At 40.4% G+C, this 19738-nt stretch overlaps 2 protein-coding genes across 2 annotated transcripts in view; both read left to right on the top strand.

Annotated features, from left to right (window-relative positions):
• lypd6b (LY6/PLAUR domain containing 6B) overlaps positions 1–7902 on the top strand; it is a 167483-nt gene extending 159581 nt beyond the window's left edge. Inside the window, exons 3-6 of the mRNA XM_067986761.1 lie at positions 545–699; positions 1895–1993; positions 5167–5297; positions 6630–7902. Of these exons, the coding sequence (XP_067842862.1) occupies positions 567–699; positions 1895–1993; positions 5167–5297; positions 6630–6800 (534 nt within the window). The 5' untranslated portion in view covers positions 545–566 and the 3' untranslated portion in view covers positions 6801–7902. The remainder of the gene's footprint in view (positions 1–544; positions 700–1894; positions 1994–5166; positions 5298–6629) is intronic.
• An 8189-nt stretch (positions 7903–16091) lies between these two features.
• Positions 16092–19738, top strand: part of lypd6 (LY6/PLAUR domain containing 6) — a 227070-nt gene continuing 223423 nt past the window's right edge. The window contains exon 1 of the mRNA XM_067987173.1: positions 16092–16152. The gene's annotated coding sequence lies outside the window, so the exon portion shown is untranslated. The remainder of the gene's footprint in view (positions 16153–19738) is intronic.

Raw genomic sequence — 19738 nt, 5'->3', positions numbered from 1 at the left:
GAAATCTGAAATAAAAATAGAAAATGCTGGAAATACTCAGCAGGTCAGGCAGCACATGTGGAGAGAGAAACAGAGTTAATGTTTCAGGTCGATGATCTTTTGTCAGAACTGGTAGAAATTAGAGATTTAATAGTTTATAAGGAAGTACAGAGGCAGGGAAAAAAGGGGGTGGAGGAGGGGAGGAAAGAACAAAAAGGACTATAAAAAGAGGCTGCTGGACTTGAGCTTGGAGACCCAGGTTGATATTTGAGACTCTGCTTCCAAGAAGGGATGAAATTGCCAGGCTCAGCCTGCTCATCCTGTTAGGTGGGAGGGGAGTAGGACTCCATACCAGGATATCAAGCACACTAAGGAATGGCGTTGTCAGTGTTTATGGAGGCGTTTGCAAGTTTGACTCTTCGTATTGGGGAAAGGAAAGAAAGGAAGGTGAGAAATAGAAAACAGAGGGCAAACATGGAAACATCGGTAAACCTTTGAGAACTGAGTGGAATATTTATAGTAATTAGCTTCTCTGTTGAAATGCAATGTTTTCTTGTTCTTATAGGTGCAGCTGGTGTTAACCCTTAATGAAATTACAAGATACTATGCCCATAACTCGCCATCCTACAAGAGTCATCCTCTTCCAGCTCCTCATCCTCCTAGTGGATTGTGGGTTTAGCAAAAATGTCAACTTTCATAACGTGAGGCCGCCAATGTCTCGTAAGTAAAGCTGATGACCACATATAACGGAGGTTCTTGTTATCATTCTGACATCTGAGCTCTTACCGTCACTGTATGTTAGAGTCAGCAGGTTATTTGTGCCACTGCTCTGCATTTCTTTCAACATTACAATGTGTATCTATATCGATATGGCTGAAGCTCATTACAGGCCTGTCTGAGGAATGGTACTCCCGAATGTTACTGGAGCACTCCATGCAACTTCCAAAGTATTCACAAAGTGCTTTTATTTTCATTTTTATTGATGTGAAACATGAGTGCAGGGAATTGTGAAACTACCATTAAGTTCTCCAGTATCAATTATAATGGAAAAATATATGGGGTTATTTATGAGATTAAAAGAACCCTGCTGTGATGAAGGAACACATGACCTCTGTAACCTTTAACTTTGGGAGCAATACAGTCACGATATTGGTGAGTGTTTTCTTGATAAAGTCCCTGATGAATGTTCACTCTCTATTCACTATATCCCATTCACTCTCATGGTCCTTATTACACACCAGTGAAAATAACGATGACACCCCTGCATTACCCTTTGCAGGCCACAGGTGAGTTTACATATCCAGCTGCTGCAGGGGCATTTCTGGAGTCAAATCATTGTTGCCTATCAAAGCTGGACCTGGGCACAAAGAAAAATGAGACTGCCCCCTACTGGGGGTGTCACTCTGCTTAGTTTTGTTGTCAGGTCAGGCCTTTGCTCTGGACTTGGGCTGCATTTACACTATAACTGCAGCAATGCAAAAGAAGCTGCCTCACTCCAATGTTACAGTTGTGGTCATGATGTGGAGATGCCGGTGATGGACTGGGGTGGACAAATGTAAGGAATCTTACAACACCAGGTTATAGTCCAACAATTTTATTTTAAAATCACAAGCTTTCGGAGATTATCTCCTTCGTCAGGTGAGTGAGCACTCACTCACCTGACGAAGGAGATAATCTCCGAAAGCTTGTGATTTTAAAATAAAATTGTTGGACTATAACCTGGTGTTGTAAGATTCCTTATAGTTGTGGTGTGAATGCACCCTTTCCCATTCACTTTTATTCAGAGCTGGTGTAAAAGTATAAATTTACAGTACAATTCCCAGCACCCTTGCAGTGTTCCAGCTACCTTTTCTGTAATACAGAATGATTAGCTGGCCTCAATTTTCTGAAATTTCTCTCTCTCTCTTTTTCACAGCAACTCCATTTCCAAACAGCTTCAAGTGCTTTACTTGCAACAACGCTTTGGACAATTATGAGTGTAACAGATGGGCTGAAGATAAATGGTGCCCTCAGCGTGAGTATCTTGTAGCCAAAGGGATATAGTTGCTCAATTCAACAGGCTCCTTATGGGAGATTTACAGCTTATGGTCTGATTGATTGTTCAAAGTCCTCTTTGTAAATAGTCCGTTTCAATAGCATTGACTGTCTGTTTTACTTTGAACAATTAAAAAAGGCTATAAGAGGTCAGTCAGTGTGACAGGTTCTTTTAGTTTTACACAGTACTTTACGGCGGTGAATCAAAGAATAATGCATAGTTCTGACGCATGCTTCTTAAATTATTTCACTCAATGTGTAAAGTTCTAGATAACAAAAGCCTGCATTGAGCCAGCTGTTGAAATTGTTATTATAATATTTACTTGAACCTGAGAAGGAAATAATGATCTCAAATTGAAATATAAATGTTGGTCGTTTATTATTAACATTCATTGTTTTGCAGTTTTAGCCTTTTTCTTTAATCCTGTGTTGGAAGGATGGGCTGGATGACCTCCCTCATTGTACCTAACTCTGTGTAGCACAAGGCTCAGTTGTCATGTCATGCATTGGTGGCTGGTGCTGTTGGTGGAGATGGAAGGAGTGGACCAGTGCATATTGGACGATACCTTTATCCCCCGTTCAATATTTGCTGTCAGGGATACCAAAGATGAAGCCAGATTAAAGCTGCTCTAATCCCCACATTAAATACTTATATATATTTAATAATTATTTTCAGGCAAAATTATAAAAATTGCACCAATCAGATTTTTTTTCACCGTAAATTAGAAATGTAGAATTTTTCAGTAGTTTTGAGAAGGATGATGTTAAAATCCCCACAGAAATCACCCTCTGAAATACTTTACCCATTGCATTTTCCACATGCCTGCACCAACTAAATGCAAAGATCAAAAGCAGCCTAGATGTGGCCAACCTCTGTAGCACACTCATTTAAATAATCCTTGAATATTTGTTTTCAATGCACAGCACGTTAGAGAAAAAGCAGTTTTTCTTTGACATAGCATGTAATTGTGTCTGATTAACTATATATAGGAAACATAGGAGCAAGAGTAGGCCATTCAGCCCCTCAAGCTGTTCCGCCATTCAATTAGATCAACCATGTTAATACCGGCATGGGGAAAGCCAGGGACAATTGGCACAATATTACAGTTGTGGCCGAAGATGGAGATTGGGCGGAATTTGGGGCAGAAGCTGGTTCCACAAGGATTTTACTTAATTTCTTGTTGTTCACCATTTTCCAGAGGGGGAAGTGGGTGAACCTTTGCCCCCCCCCTCTACTCCCATGGCAAGGGGGCATGTCTGGAGGAGTTCCTGAGATACCCTGGGAATTCTGCCATTCCGTCCTTATAAAGCCTCAGTAGAACTCTCGCCAACTAAGAGCTGGCGTGAATTATGCTGAGGCTTTTTGAAAGGCAAAGATAGTCAATAATAGACAGAATTCATTTCCTTATTTTTTAAACAGTCCTGGCTCCCGTTGGAGTTCAAGTTTTTAAAAAATATTTTTTCTTCCTTGACCTCTGGTGGAATGGCTGTGGGCCTTGAAAAGTCTGGTCGGGCATCACTGAAGCCTCCTTGTGGATGCTGGTGGTCCACCCCAGACGTGCAAATAACCCCAGCTCCGCAAAGCAGAGAGGTAATGCTAAACCTGTACAAATCATCCAGAATGCCCTACCAGAAACAGCAGTGGAAGCAGAATCCATAGTAGCTTTTAAAAGGGAAGCAGATAAATATTTAAAAAAGAAAAAGACTGCCTTGTGTGTAATTTAATAGTAAATCTTTAGAACTTAATTTTTTAAATAGAAAACTTACCACAAGGTAGCTGGCATCCCACCCGAAGATCCCATCTTCACTATAGGGTCGAAATGACAATTGGTGATGTAATTGCATGATGGCTTAACGCTATCGTATCAAATTCCTCAAATTCCTCCCTTGGGCACTAACCCATTTATTTTAAAACGCCTCCATTAAAATAGTGGAGAGAGGAATTTGTTCCAAGCACAGTAAGTCTTTGTATGTCATTACTAGCAGTAATTTCCACCCTTATGTGTTCAAATCTAAGGACAGAAATGTGGTGCCTCATCACCAACACTTCTGCTCAGATGACCCCATACTTATCCAATAAAAGCACGGGATGCGAGGAACTGAGGCTAGGCAAAGATATTTTCATATGTAAATGTGAAGATGGCATGCCCAATCCAGAGACTAGTTATCTCAGGGTACGCTCTTATTTTAAATTCTAATACTATTTTTCGTACACACATCACCTTTTCAAATGAACATTCCAGGAAAAAATCATTATAAGGCCTTATCTCAGAGTACCTCTTTAATTGATGATGACTGGCCATTCTAAAATTTTTTAGACAAACTATTTTAATGAAACTGACCTACCTTTTGCCAGCTCCCAGTTCAACGAACAATCAAGGCAGATTTGCATTCAGACGTCTGCCAGTGCAGCTTAATAACCTCCCGTCCTGCTAGGATCTATGTGAGAGTGGTCCATGGTGGTCAGTCTTCTGATTACTTTTTTCCTTTTTTCCTTGTGGGAATTGCCTGATCTTTGTTTGGCATCTCCCTTACATGGACCAAATAAGAACTCAACGTGTGGGAAATATTGGATGCAAACTTGAGTCCTGCTTCACAGTGATATGGGATGTGGATACATTAATGTACCACCTTATTCTGAAAGGTTTCTTAGGTGGGAAAGGTCTAGAATGTTACCAGGAAAAGAGATAGTTCTAAGTAAGCCAAGAATTACTGCCTGTTTAGAATTACAGCGACTTGCATGTGTGTTATGCTTTTCTTTTTATCACATCTGTACGAAAAATTGCCAAGAGATAGTGAGCACTTTTGTAAGATAAAGACTTAACAAAGAAAAATGTGGAAAATATCATGACCAAGAAGCAAAGGTATGTGACTTGAAGTCTTTGTTACAGCTTTAACCAGGTATTAGAGTAGTAATTGTCATTCCATTTGTGAATTAGGCTGTCCTTTATTTACCTAAAAGTCATTAGACCAAAGTTAGGAATTTACGCTTTATGAGCAACTAAATGTTTTTTTATGGACAGGGTAATGTTTATTACTATATAGAGAAAAAAATTCCTCAGAAACTTTGGATGACTTGTTTTTATGGCTCCGAAGTGGTTTGTAAATGGCAAAATAGTCCTAAATCTTCATTTTTGTCTTTTTATGGCACAGATACAGAGTATTGCCTTACAGTCCACAGATTTACAAGCCATGGCAGGAGTGAATCAGTCTCAAAGAGATGCGTTTCAAAGGAGGAATGTCATTCTGTTGGCTGCCGTCATATCAGGAAGTTTGGTCATACAGTAAGTAATGGCACAGGCTGTATGATTCTATGAAGTATTTAACCAAAGGTGCCCATGTGTTAACAAGTGGGTAGTTCTGCCAGCATTTCCTGTTAAAGCCCTGGTTATACAGTGAGTAAATCAAACCACAAATAAATTTAATCTTCATTTGGACAAATATATCAATACTTTTGAAATGGTGCAAAACTGCTGTTGATATCCTTGGTAGATTCAGTTTTAAAATGTTGATTGCCTATTTTTTAGTCACCTACAAGATAGATGCCTACATATGGGATATGTTCCTAATCCCATCCCTTTCAAACATACTTAACTGTAACAAATCCTAACATCAGTAATCCAATATGATTGATGCTATGGGACCAAGTGGATAGCTCTTTAAGAGAGACGTCACACAGACAATGTAATGTTGGGCTATATTTGTCTTCATTTTCTAATTTTAGCACAAAAAGTAAAAGTAAATAAAAAGCAGGGGACACTGCTTTATGCTCACATCTACTTTATTACTAAGATTAGAGAGGAAAATGTACTCCTATATATTAAAAGGGAATAGTGATTTTTTTTTTGTATTTATCAAAGGATGTTTATGCCTGGAAAGGGAACAATTTCCGTTTTGGGCACCCAGTATCGATGTAAAATAAAGTTCCTTCTACTTTGTCCCTAACACAGAAGAAAACCTCCCTTTTGCACCATTGCAACATTTTTTATTTCCCAGACAAGCCATCCTTGAGGTACCTGTAACCGAGATTGCCAAATTAGAGACAACTTTGTGCTGTACCCATTGTGCTGGTGTCCATTAAAAACCAGTTTGATATTGTTCGAATTCACTTCATGTTGGATTCTTAGTCAATGTAGAGTGATGACTTCCTTCCTATTAGCCTCAGCTAGACTTAAACCCAGGCCTGAAGGACAAAACGACAGTGTCTATACCCTGTGCCCATCCCTTTCTCAAAACATTCTCCAAACTTCTCAGCTGACTTTTCTACATCTAATACCACCAGAAATGCGGCAGAACTCTTGGACCAGTTAAGAATAGATGCAATTTAAACAAAATGAGTTGGGTTCTGACAGTTTTCTCAATAGACCACAATTAGGCTGACTTGTACATTTCATTCCATAGTTCTATCTTAGCGATTGGCAGGAAAACTGGAACAGAGAGCAGAGGTCAGGGTGGTAAGTGCACAAACCCTGTGCTACTGCAAGCAGTGAAAGATCCTGGAAATGAATGGCACTAGGAACAGATGCTTCTTATGTATGCACTGGAAGGCTATAATTGGAGGGGAATGCAACTTCAGTGGAAACGTTTAATCAGGAAGCAATTTGTTTTTGTTTCAGGAGTGCATTTCCTGTTGTGAAGGGATGATCTGCAACATTGAAGTGCCAACAAATCATACAAATGCAGTGTTTGTGGTTAAACAGCTCCACAGGTTCTCTTCATCTGCCAACATTAGGGTGCTAAGCATAACCTGGATCACAGCAGCGCTACTAGTTGTTCTGCTGGTATGATGCTACAGCAAGCAGAGGCTAGTGCGATTCTTTATGTGCATCAGCCATATTGACAGATGCCAGCTTTGGACTTTGGAATAAAGGTGCCTCATCCAAAATATAACCAGATATTTGCACGGTTGTGTGCCATCATTTTGTGCACTGACATCACAAAGACTGGACTCGCGGCTGATCCGATGTGGGAAACTAATGTTGCAACAGACTGCTGACCTCGGGTCAATGATTCTTAAGGGTCAAATGAGGAAGGTCACAGGACATTCAGCACTGTCTTAAAGAAGATGAATACAGATTTCCTTTTTTCTTTGTTCTGAATCAATTTTTCTGCCCCCTGTTCCTCTCCTGAAAGTGTTAATCAATTTGCTAGGTATAGCTTCATGGGAGCCGGTTGCCTTCTGGTACCTTGCCTAAGTGGTTATTATTCATGCCAGAACCGTGGCAGTGCATGTCTGCAAGCTATTCGGTCATAGGGTATCACAGCCATCCTTACCTGGTGTTCACACATGTGCACTTCCAGCAGGAGTTACTGGATAGTGATCTGGAGTAGAAATCTTGACCAATTTTTCCCCTTCTTAACCTAGGTGTACTGAGGCCAATTATAGCTTCCCCTAACATAGCCCAGGTGGAAATCAACTAACTCAGGAAAGACCAAGGATTGAACTTGGGATCTTCCTGGTCTGTTTGGCTCAGCTACTCGTTGGATAAAGTCAGGGGAGCAGAAATACAGATTTTTAGCAGTAACTTTGCCGACATTTTGTACAAGGTTAAAATTTTCTTAAAACTGATCACAATGTATTTTTCCCCCTTCTTTGTCTGCAACTGCTAATTATGTTATAAAGCTATTTCTATGGCGATAATATGGTGGATGGTGTTGTCAGAAGTAAATTTCTTCTGCACAAGGTAAAAATTATTTTGGGAATAAGACAAAAAGAAATGGAAAAACTATCACCAGCTATCAAAACATAAAGCAATAGCATTTTTAACTATTTAAGTGCGACTGATTTCTTTGGTAATATGTTACAGTTGAAGGTAGATTTTGGATGTTTGTAAACAATATGAGAGCATTGGCTGGTGGTGTCCTACTCCTTTGTGATCAGAATAAATCGCAATAATGGACAATTATGGTTTGAAGTCATACTCTGTATCTGAGGATAGATGTCCCCTGTTTTAAACAAAGAGGAAAAAAGAAAAATCACATCCAAAAGCATTTTACATAATGAATTACTTTTGGAGTGGAGTGGCTGTTATTATTTGAACAAAGGCAACAGTCATTCTGCATGAGTGACATCCCTCAATACTCTTGGTGCTTTAGCTTGAGGTAAGAATATTGAGTAAGACACTTTGCTGCTCTTCTTTAAATGGTGCCATGTGATCTTTAACATCCACTAGATTGCATTCAATGGCACTTCTATCAATATATTCCCTCCCTCAGAAGTGTCAGTCAAGATTGTGATGCTCAAGTACTAGTGTAGGACTTGATCCCACTAACTACTGACCCAGAGACGAGTGCTACCAATTGAGCCAAGCTTTAGTACAAGTAACAACATATGGTGTGACAGAAGGAAAAAATCTGTGGTCTGTGCCTATTAAACATGGAGATTTTCTCTTTGGGCCATGGAAAACTCCATTCTAGGAAGGAATATTGTTGAACAAGATTATTGTAACACAGGCAATAGAAGGAGGAAGCTGCAGTAACTGACGACAGACATTTGGATGAGAAGCCAGCTGTGAACAAAAGCTATTCCCTTGACTTACAATATTTATCATTAATGGATTCCTAATTACGCTACAACCAACATTTGGGAGATGTGGGGGGAGGGCTATAGCAAAGAACAAATTATTTTCCTGTGCATTGACTTAGAAGGCCACATGGACTTCCTGGTGGTCTGTTATAGATCTGCACCTTCAGTGTGTTATGAAGGAATTTATATTACCACTGACTGTGCCACCTTAAGATATTTAAATCAGGGATTGTGTTTTGTGCACATCTATCTAACTATCTAAGATATTAAAAGTCTTGTGTATAGCATGCACTTTCTGTAAGTGTCATACTTACCTGCTGTAATATATTTCGGTCATTCCTGTCTGTAATACTCTTCTACTCTTCTATTCTGTTTAAACTTAACAATTTATTATACTTACCTCTTATTGAGTCCTCTCAGCACTGTCTTCAAGGCACGTGGTGCTGTTCCCTACAAAACCACCCACCTGAGGCATGTGAAGATGAGGCATGTTGCCCAATGCTGCCTCTGCTTTCCCTGTTCACTCTCTCCTGTCTCCTCTGCTGCTGCCTAGAGCACTGAAGTAGCCTTTCTGCCTACCATGCCAGCTTCCGCTATTCTCAGCTGCTCATCTGTTTCCCATCCACCCTGACCAACTATTCCCCTGCACTGAGGAAATCCCAAAAGCCATGTTCTTGATCAAGACTGAGCTTTAAGTTGTTTAAACACTTAATACGCTTCTACTATGAGAGCAAAAACACTTAAACAAGACTTTCCCTCTTCACCACCAGGAACACAGCTTCTGGAATTTCCTACGTACAGAATGCCTGAAAGGGCTTTCCCAACACTGGCTTGGGAAACTTAAAACTCTTCCTGCGCTTATATTGTATTGCCAATGTACAATTACAAGATAACCACACTACGCACTTTTGTAAAACATCAGGGGAATTAATGTGAGCTGACTACCTTCATACCCTTCCACCCCTCTCTGCCGCTCCCTGCTCTCTTCTCTTGCAGCTCCAGCCCCCCTTCCCCCATGCCCGAACTGCCCATGCCTTTCCCCCTCAACTCCTCACTGCTTACCTACCCCTGAGAAAACCATACACGTCTGCCTTCAAAACTCAGAAGGGCTGACAGTCGGCTTTCAAAAAAAGTGACAACTCAAAAAACAATGTACAACTGAAAAACAGCCTATGATCAAGGCCACTGCAACTTGCATTTGTATAGCGCCTTTAACATAGTAAAACGTCCCAGAGCACTTCATAGGAGCATTTTCAAACAAAATTTGACACCAAGCCACAAAAGGAGGTATTAGGACAGATGACCAAAAGCTTGGTCAAAGAGATAGGTTTTAAGGAACGTCTTAAAGGAAGAGAGTCATTTTTTTTACAATGAATTTCAAGATTTTTATTGGTGTTTTGGGATCACATTCTGCAATTCAGTTTGTTTTTCTATGAAATCTGAAACACAATGTCCTCATGTATGACATATGAAAAGGAACAGTTGCAATGAATTTTGAGAGGACATTCAGCTTTTCCAATCCAACTTTTCCGGTTCATGTAAGGACAGTGAAGTCTGCTCTTTTCCAGTCTGCATGTATGTAATCTTGCAAGGCCTGATGGTGCTCTGGTCCTAGACTCTTCACAGGCATTGCATTGCATAAAATCAATCTGAGCTGTGCCCTTCTTATGCTGTCCTCGGGTATCACGTGGAGTTGTATTGGGCCGTTGAATTTCACTGTACAGCAGCAGTCAGCTCCCTCTGTGTGGCTGGGATCACACTAGGAGCCTGTCCTACATAAAAAATAAGCCCTGACCCTCCGCACCCACCCCCCACCCCCCACCTCCCCTTCAGCAAACTGCAATTGGATTTGTGGCCTTAAAGGAAAACACACCTACACTTACCTGAAGAATAAAACATTGTGGTTACATAGTATAATGTTCCTGTCTTACAAAACAGGACATCCCCGGCACAAATTGAAATTTGTTAGCAGATGTGTTTGTGTCTGTGTATGTGTATGCATTTATGTGTGTGATTGTGTGTGTCTGTATGTGTGCCACTCTACAGCGTCATCACCCAGTTCACTATTGCAACATACCTGAAAGAAGATGCAGCCAAATGTCAGGCCACAGCTGACCGTTACAGTCCCTGCACATTTGTGAGCTCTATGCTGCAGTGTAGACGCTGATGTCCTTGCATCAGGTGACAAAGCTTGACATCTTCCCCTCTGCTGATCCAGACCCTCAGAAAGCAGGTTACCATGGTCATTCCCAGGTGAGTTTGCCAGGATCCACAGAAATGTTTGGTGGCATCTAGGCAGCTGCATCCAAACAGGCAATGCTGGCTCCTGGTCACCTTTACGGGTTACACCGTTTCAGGTTTAAACTGAGGGGTGGATTTAAACTCAAAGTGGATTTCTGAAGAGAAAGCGCTCTGGCAAGTTAATTTCCCGCCCGCTAGAGGCAGTAGGATACCGATTTTACAGTGTGTAAGATTACATGTTTGGACATTAGGAGGACATTTTCTGACATTGCATTGGCGCAGAGCTGCTACTGAGGCTTGAGAGGTGGGAAGAGGATCAGGTTGGCAGTTGTAGTGTTCCTGTTTCCTTTTATTTTCCTTCTTTTGATGATGATCCTGGTGGCAGGAGCAAAGCTGATGGAACCAGGTAGCTGGAGATATAATCTTGGGCATTGCTTTTATTCCTGTACAGAAATGGAGGCCTATCCTCACTGGAATTCTGGACTGAACTCCAAGGTGTTTCATACCTCTTGTTTTCCAAAACACACAAAGAAGCAAATAAAGATAAAGACCAGTGACCATGTAAATGGCCTTTCTGGCCACTCAGTAGTTGACATTTCAATCTTAAAATCTCACTAGTACTGCAGACAATAAACCACTACCACCTCCCCTGGAAGAGATTGCTCCTTTCCTATTTCGTCTATTTCTGTGTGGCTCTTTAATCAGCACTTCAAGTAATTACAACAGTTGAGCTAACCAATAACTGTTGCATTGAAGTTCACTTGTCTGCAACTCTAATATATACCCCTCTGCCTTGCTTCTCTCTCTGTCTTTAAAAGGGCCCTTAAAATCTTTCGAGATGCTTTCAGTCACCTCTCCTAATTAGTCTATTATGGCTTGACATCCATTCCTCTGCTGTGAAGCACCTTTGGGACATTTTGCTACATTAACGTTGCTAGCTAAATGTAAGTTGTTTACAAATCCATGTTATATGCAAGTTTCTCCCATGTAACTACTACATCAATGTGTATTTAGCTTTGATATAAACAAATGGTGATATCTCCAACTTTACTGTCCAACTCAACCAATGAAATATGACACAATACATTGTATTTCACATGCACGAACTAGCAATTTTGACTTTCAGTCCTGTGAAATTGCAATCCCTTGTGCAGAAGATTATCAACTGTTCTCCCTGATGGCATAACCCAAACAAAATAAGTATGGTGATATGATGCATTGTGATTGTGGGGAATATTATATCAAAAAGTTGGTTGATAGTAAATAATGCATAAAGAGATATATGTGTCTCAAAAACTTTCATTCCTGTTTTGGTAGCCATTAAATATTTCAAATGCATTGAATCTATAAGTATTTATCTTGTTTTTAAAAAAAGCTGATGTTTTATTCTCCTCTTCGACAAATGGTGAGTAGAATTTCAGTGTAAAAGATTGAAGCATCACCCAAACTTACTGAGGCGCTGCCTTCCCCGGTCACCCTGGCCGCTCCAGAGATACAGTGATGCACTCTTATTTGAATGATCTAAATTCAAAAGCACTGATATTGATATCTAAACTTGATATACCAACTTTTGGCTAAGCCATTGGATCAGAGTTGTGGACTCTTCCATTTTAACAAATAGAGAGGGGAGGATAAAGACCTAGCCTATTTCCCGTGCATTAATCAAACATTCCAAATTGTTCCTTTCTAAATGTAACTGCCTTAAAATTCACAGGTACATATATCGGCATTGCTAAGAATTTACTGTTTAGGTTCATTCCTATCTATTTATTTGCACATGATGTCACAGTTTGATGTCATAATCAAACCACTAGCAGTCAAAATCCCAGTGAATTTTCAAGTAGAGAAATACGCAGCAATATAATTAATAGTTTCAAGATTTTATTATATTTTTAACTGTCTTTTAAAAACCATGCAGAAAATGCAGTTGTTAAACTGTTTCAACTAAGTGGTTGTGATGTGGGGCTAGTTTCTTACTTATTTCAAAGAAGACCACTTAATTGCATGGCACATGCCATTTCACAAAACTCTTTGGTCCTAACATTATACAATTAAGCAGAAGAACCATATCAGGATTAGTCACACTCTGGTTGACCAATCACAATGCATCACTGACCATGACCATGGAGACATCTATGGGCCAGGCAGTCCTTCCTTTCCAGCTGAAGGAGGGAATGGAAATCTCAAATTTACCTGTAATAATATGAGCATGTGAATTAGATTTTTAAAGGGGACAAGGTTGTAATATTGGTAATTCCATGTTGGTTTTGAGGTCAAGTTTACACACAGCAGACTGAGTGGACAACATGGCTTTTGCAACACAAACTTGTTCTGATGAAAGGTCATCAACCTGAAACATTAACTCTGTTTCTCCACAGAAGCTGCCTGATCTGCTGAGTGTTTCCAGCATTTTCTGTTTTTATTACAAACTTGTTCAATATGATTTCATTTTTGCAATCTTAGTTCTTGGAACAAAAATAATTTGTTTTTTAAAAATTAACATAAAAGGGAATCCAAAAGTCTTCTACAGCCATATATATAGTAAACGGGTAGTCAGAGGAGGAGTAGGGCCGATTAAGGACCAAAAAGGAGATCTATGCATGGGGGCAGAGGGCATACTAAATGTGTAGTCTTTACCAAGGAAGAAGATGCTGCCAAAGTCTCAGTAAAAGGGGAGGTAGTTGAGATACTGGATGGGTGAAAATTGAGAAAGAGGAGGTACTAGAAAGGTTGGCTACACTTAAAGTAGATAAGTCGCCCGGTCCGGATGGCATGCATCCTAGGTTGCTGAGGGAAGTAAGGGTGAAAATTGCAGAGGTGCTGGTCATAATCTTCCAATCCTCCTTAGATACGGGGTGGTGCCAGAGGACTGGAGAATTGCAAATGTTACACCCTTGTTCAAAAAAGGGTGTAAGGATAAATCCAGCAACTACAGGGCCAGTCAGTTTAAACTCGGTGGTGGGGAAGCTTTTAGAAATGATAATCCGGGACAAAATTAGTAGTCACTTGGACAAGTGTGGATTAATAAAGGAAAGCCAGCACGGATTTGTTAAAGGCAAATCGTGTTTAACTAACTTGATTGAGTTTTTTGATGAGGTAACAGAGAGGGTTGATGTGTATATGGACTTTCAAAAGGCATTTGATAAAAAGCCACTTAATAGGCTTGTCAGCAAAATTGATGCCTAAGGAATAAAAGGGGCAGTGACAGCATAGATATGAAATTAGCTAATTGACAGGAAACAGAGAGTAATGGCGAATAGTTGTTTATCAGACTGGAGGAAGGTAGACAGAGGTATTTCCCCAGGGGTCGGTACTAGGACTGCTGCTTTTTTGATGTATATTAATGACTTGGGCTTGGGTGTACAGGACACAATTTCAAAATTTGCAGATGACACAAAACTTGGAAGTGTAGTAAACAGTGTGGAGGATAGTAATAGACTTCAAGAGGATATAGACAAGCTGGTGAAATGGGCGGACACATGGCAGATGACACTTAATGCAGAGAAGTGCGAAGTGATACATTTTGGAAGGAAGAATGAGGAGAGGCAATATAAACTAAATGGTACAATTCTAAAGGGGGTGCAGGAACAGAGAGACCTGGGGGTATATGTGCACAAATCTTTGAAGGTGGCAGGACAGGTTGAGAAAGCGATTAACAAAGCATATGGGATCCTGGGCTTTATAAATAGAGGCATAGAGTACAAAAGTAAGGAAGTTGTGTTGAACCTTTATAAAACACTGGTTCAGCCACAGCTGGACGATTGCGTCCAATTCTGGGCACCGCACTTTAGGAAAGATGTGAAGGCCTTAGAGAGGGTGCAGAAAAGATTTACTAGAGTGATTCCAGGGATGAGGGATTTCAGTTACGTGGATGGACTGGAGAAGCTGGGGTTGTTCTTCTTCGAGCAAAGAAGGTTGAGGGGAGATTTGATAGAAGTGTTCAAAATCATGACTGTTTTAGATAAAGTAAATAAAGAGAAACTGTTCCCATTGGCGAAAGGGTCAAGAAGCAGAGGACACAGATTTAAGGTGATTGACAAAAGAGCCAAAGGCGACATGAGGAAAAACCTTTTGACGCAGCGAGTGGTTATGATCTGGAATGCACTGCCTGAAAGGGTGTTGGATACAGAGTTAATCGTAGCTTTCAAAAAGGAATTGGATAAATATTTGAAGAGAAAAATTTTTCAGGGCTACGAGGAAAGAGCAGGGGAACGGGACTAACTGGTTTGCTCTTACAAAGAGCCGGCACAGGCTCGATGGGCTGAATGTCCTCCTTCTATGCTATAACCATTCTACGATTCAATGATTCTAAAACTGGTATAAATGTCCTTGGGTGGAGAGGAGCAAAATAGTGAAGTTCCCACTCGCTGCTGAAAATGTACATGTGTAGACATCAAATGAGGTCGAGATCAGACTGAGACTCCATTGTGATAGCCTCCCCACAGTTGAATAGACTGCTAATACTTACCAGGTAGGTTCTCATGTGAAGAATAAACACGAGCAAGGTACCTCTGTCTACCTTCCTCCAGTCTGATAAACAACTATTCGCCACTACTCTCTGTTTCCTTTCATAAGCGTGAGTCAGTACCGTCAGAAGAGAAGAAATAGAGAACTTTCTAAGGAGATATTTCTGACTCAAAAACTTTCATTCCTGTTTTTGTAGCTAATCAAATACAATGGCATTTTACAGCTAATAAATTCCTTTTGAAGTGTAGTCACAATTGTTTGATAGGCAAATGAAGTAAACAATTTGCTCACAGTAAGGTCTCAAACAGCAAGGAGGTTAATCACCAGATAATCTGCTTTAGTGATGTTGGCTGGGGGCTAAATATTGGCCAGGACACAGGGATGGGAGATTTTTTTACATCTATCTGAGAAAGCAGGTTACAGCAGTACCTCTGACAGTGCAGCACTCCCTCAGTACTACACCGAAGTGTTAGCTAGATTAAGTGCTCAAGTAACTCTAGCGGGGCTTGGAACCCACGCCCTTCTGACTCAGAGGTGAGAGTGCTAACACTGAGCCAAGGCTGATACCTAAAATAGAACAAAAAAAAGGTGTGCAGTCGGATCGAATGGGTGAGATACTGTCACACACACAATGAAATTCACCAGAATCTCGAGGCTCACTGTGTAGAGCTAAAGACTGATAATATTTACCTGTCACACTTTCCTCCCAGTTGTCAGTTTCAGATGATGTAATGCTTGTTAACCCCGCCCCAGCCGAGCTAGCCCGCCGCAAAGGGGTGGCGGGATCTCGATCAGACACCTGATCTGTTTAGAACAGCGAGCCCATTCACTGCTGTCTTTTCATCTACTGTTTGGATAACATCATCTGAAGTTTGACTTTGACCCTCCTACTACCCACCGGACAGGTAAAAAGAAAACCCTTTCTTTTCTATTAAAAAAATATTGTTATACGTAAATTGCTGTCCACTTTCTGTTTGAATTGATGGGCCATCTCATGGTGCAAAAATGATGAGCTGTCGAATTGAGCTGACGTTGAACTCAAGGTAATTGTTTTTTTTTAAAAAAAGAAATTCATGATTCTTGCTCACGGAAAGTAAAAGATTGTAATGCACATGCGGGGTGTGATGGATGAACAGCGAGTCTCCAAGGGTTGGAATTAAAGCAGGAATTCGATGCAGGGTTTGGACCGAACGGGTGCGAGCTCTGGCCGAGCCACGGCAGTGGAAGGACGCGATCAGCCAGCCAGCCAGCTGCCTTCTCCCTCCCGGTTTGACAGCGCGGCTCCCCTCAATCATTTTACTAGTAAAAGCTCATCTCTCTGGTGTTCAGACACCACGGAGAGCGCGATAGTTGGCTTTTAAAGCAGAAAGATTTTTTGTACAAACTTTACCTCCCAACTCTAGTTTTTCCATCGATTTACTCAACCGGGATATAAATAAATGGGTAACCTGAGATGGTTATTCACAGGAGCCATTATGTAAGCGAGTGGATGCAAGGGATTTGGACTGTGAATGTGTAACGATTCTGTCCATAAGTCTTTTTAGCTGTTGCACGAGCAGTACCCTAAATATTTATTTACTTACTTAGTTACGTATTGGAAATACAGCCATAGTCCCAATATTACTTTACATAGGATTGTGTTTTAAGTTTGTGAGGACAGATCTCTTAGACTGAAAAATGACTTGCAATTATATAGCACTTGATCATATCTCACTGAAACGTTTCGAAGTGTGGGAAGAATTGCTTTAAATGCATTGATTGTTATGTAGGCAAAAACGACAGGCATTTTAACATACAGCAAGACCCCACAATTGCCAAGTGGCTACCTTATATTTATGGCAATAAAGTAGGTTGTTGCCCACCTATAACGACCCTTGGCTAAGGTCAGCTAACAGCACAGATCGGGATTCAAACCTGACATCTGTATGGCTCAGTTTTACACTGGGTTATGGGCAATATCAGTTTTAAACAAAGCAAATGCACTTTTGTAAATCCAAAGTTATTCTAATAACCTATTGAAAAAAACAGGAGGATTGTTGCTTCCTGACAGTTTGAAAATATGGATTTAAAAATAATTTAAGCCAGAATATACCTCAGAGCAAACATTATTACCATTAGAAGACAAGCCATATTTAAAAGTTGTCATTTTGAAATAAAACCAGAATATTTTGTTCCATTGAATGACTGACTGACTAAGAATCTCTACATTAAATTTAACAATAAATTGCCATTGAAGAGAGAGAATGTTACAAAAAAGCTGAAATGGTCATTACATGCAGATGAGCCTTACCATGCATTAATGCCCAGTTAAATCACTGATTCAATTAGTGAGTATACTAATGGAAAGTAATTAGTGTGTTGCAGGAAAATCCCATACACAATAATAAAATGGAGAGGATAAGTGTTGGGAGATGATAATTTATGGAAAATGATCCACCGAATGATGTCAGGCTGCATAAATGAAGAGCACAGCCGTCACAACTGATTTATTTGATATGATTCCACACTGATCTGATGAATTTATTCCACACATAGATTGGATTTTTGTTTTTGTTGGTTTTTATTAATTATTCATGAGTTCAATATATAAAAAAGCATATTGGGGACACAACATCCTATCTCTGCTCCAGCATGGTGTGCCACAGAGTGTGGAAGTGCAGGCCTTAGCTTAACATTCACTGTGTCAAGTTCCTGACCTTGCCATTGAGGTATATCCACATGGCTATGGCCTCCATTTTAAAAAGAAGTCCAAAGACAAACTAGTCTCACTACCTGTACCAAGTAAGTGTGTACCTACGTGGTGGACAATTCAAGCTTTGATCACACATAAGATATTCGACTCGCGTCATAACCTTTTGCTAAGATTTAATAACCTTCAGCAAGGGAAAGCTCATGTTAAGTGAGAATAGCAAAGATTCTTTCTGAATTTTTTAGTATTGCACGCAGTGTTATTAACTGCAAATAATGAACAATTCTTTTTTGGGATTACTAAATAATGCCACTAATTGGATGGACAGGCTTAGAATACAGAATTACTTATTAATATAAGCCAGCGTGATTTGAAGTGTCAAGTGTGTATAATGAATACAGTCATTTATCTTCATCCAAACACACCTGACTGCACAGAAAATGCAGACCATTTCATAATGATAACCTCTTGTGACCTGGGATGTCACAATAGCAGCTGTGGTAATAAACAAATGCCTGTTCTCCAATTCATGTCAGTTACAAAGAGAGGAATGGGCTTGATGAGCTTAATGGCCTTTCCTTGTTCTATGCTTTCTTGTTTTAAACATGTCAGTGCTGACTAGGCTGATTTGAATTTGAATGGCATTTTAAAAACATTTGTTCACTGCATGTGATTGATGCTTCAAGGCTGAATTTATTTTTCATCCCCAGTTGCCCTGGGTGGGTGATGATGGGCTTTTCCGAACTGCTGCTGTCCTTGTGACGATAGTATTAGGTAGGAAATTCCAGGATTTTGACCCAGCAATGATGAAGGAATAGTGATATATATCCAAGTCACGGTGGTTTGTAAGTTGTGATGATAGTGTTCCTATGATATTGTTGCTCTTGTCCTTCTTGGTGGTAGAGGTTGTGGGGTTGGGAGGTGCTGTCAAAGTAAGCTGGGCGAGTTGCTGCAGTACATGCTGTAGATGATGCATACTGTGGCTACAATACGCTGGTGGTGAAGGGGATGGATGTTGACTCCAATGGCAGGAGTGCCAATTAACTGAACTGCTTTGTCTGGATGGTGATGGGCTTCTTGACTTGTTGCTGCTGCACTCATCTAGCCATTCCAACACACTCTTGACTTGGGCCTTGTAGATGATGGAAAGGCTCTAAGGGGTCAGGAGGTGAGCCATTTATTGCAGAGTACCTGCTCTTGTAGCCATGGTGTTAATATGGTTGGTCCAGTTAAGCTTTTGGTCAATGGGGGACTTGTCAATAGTGGTGCCACTTTGGGTTGGGGGAGGTGGTTCCGCTTTCTCTTGCTGGAGATGGTCATTGCCTAGCGTTTATGTGGTACAAATGTTACCTACTATTTGTCAACCCGAGCCTGAATGTTATTCAAGTCCTGCTATAGGCTGATGTTACAAATGTATAGTTCTTGCCTTAAATATTCTCTCGAGTACAGCCATGCTGGTCGCTCCAGTCTTGAGTGTCTTGCATGTGGGTATGCCTCCACTGACTAATATCTCTGACTCTGTTTTTATCTCCCTGTGTCCACAACCTGAGAGGAGGGCGGACACCAGACAACTCCTGCCAAGCGCCTGAGACCGGGAACCTCCCAACACAATGGGTGTGAAGTGTTTATCAATTACCAAAAAAGCCTAATGAATTGCTTATTGTTTATAGTCTTTGGGGAAACAACTTCAAAGTCTAGCTCATTTGCATTTTAAACATTTTTCATCTCAATCTCAGTGCTTTTTTTTAACTTAGACAAATACGCTTTTCTTTAAAACACAACTCTTAAATGTAACTCTCTTT

The sequence above is a fragment of the Heptranchias perlo genome, chromosome 7, assembly GCF_035084215.1.
Source record: "Heptranchias perlo isolate sHepPer1 chromosome 7, sHepPer1.hap1, whole genome shotgun sequence".
In the NCBI taxonomy this organism is placed as follows: Eukaryota; Metazoa; Chordata; class Chondrichthyes; order Hexanchiformes; family Hexanchidae; genus Heptranchias; species Heptranchias perlo.
The sequence above is the reverse complement of the archived record's forward strand: the minus strand, read 5'-3'. Positions and strand labels throughout refer to the sequence as shown.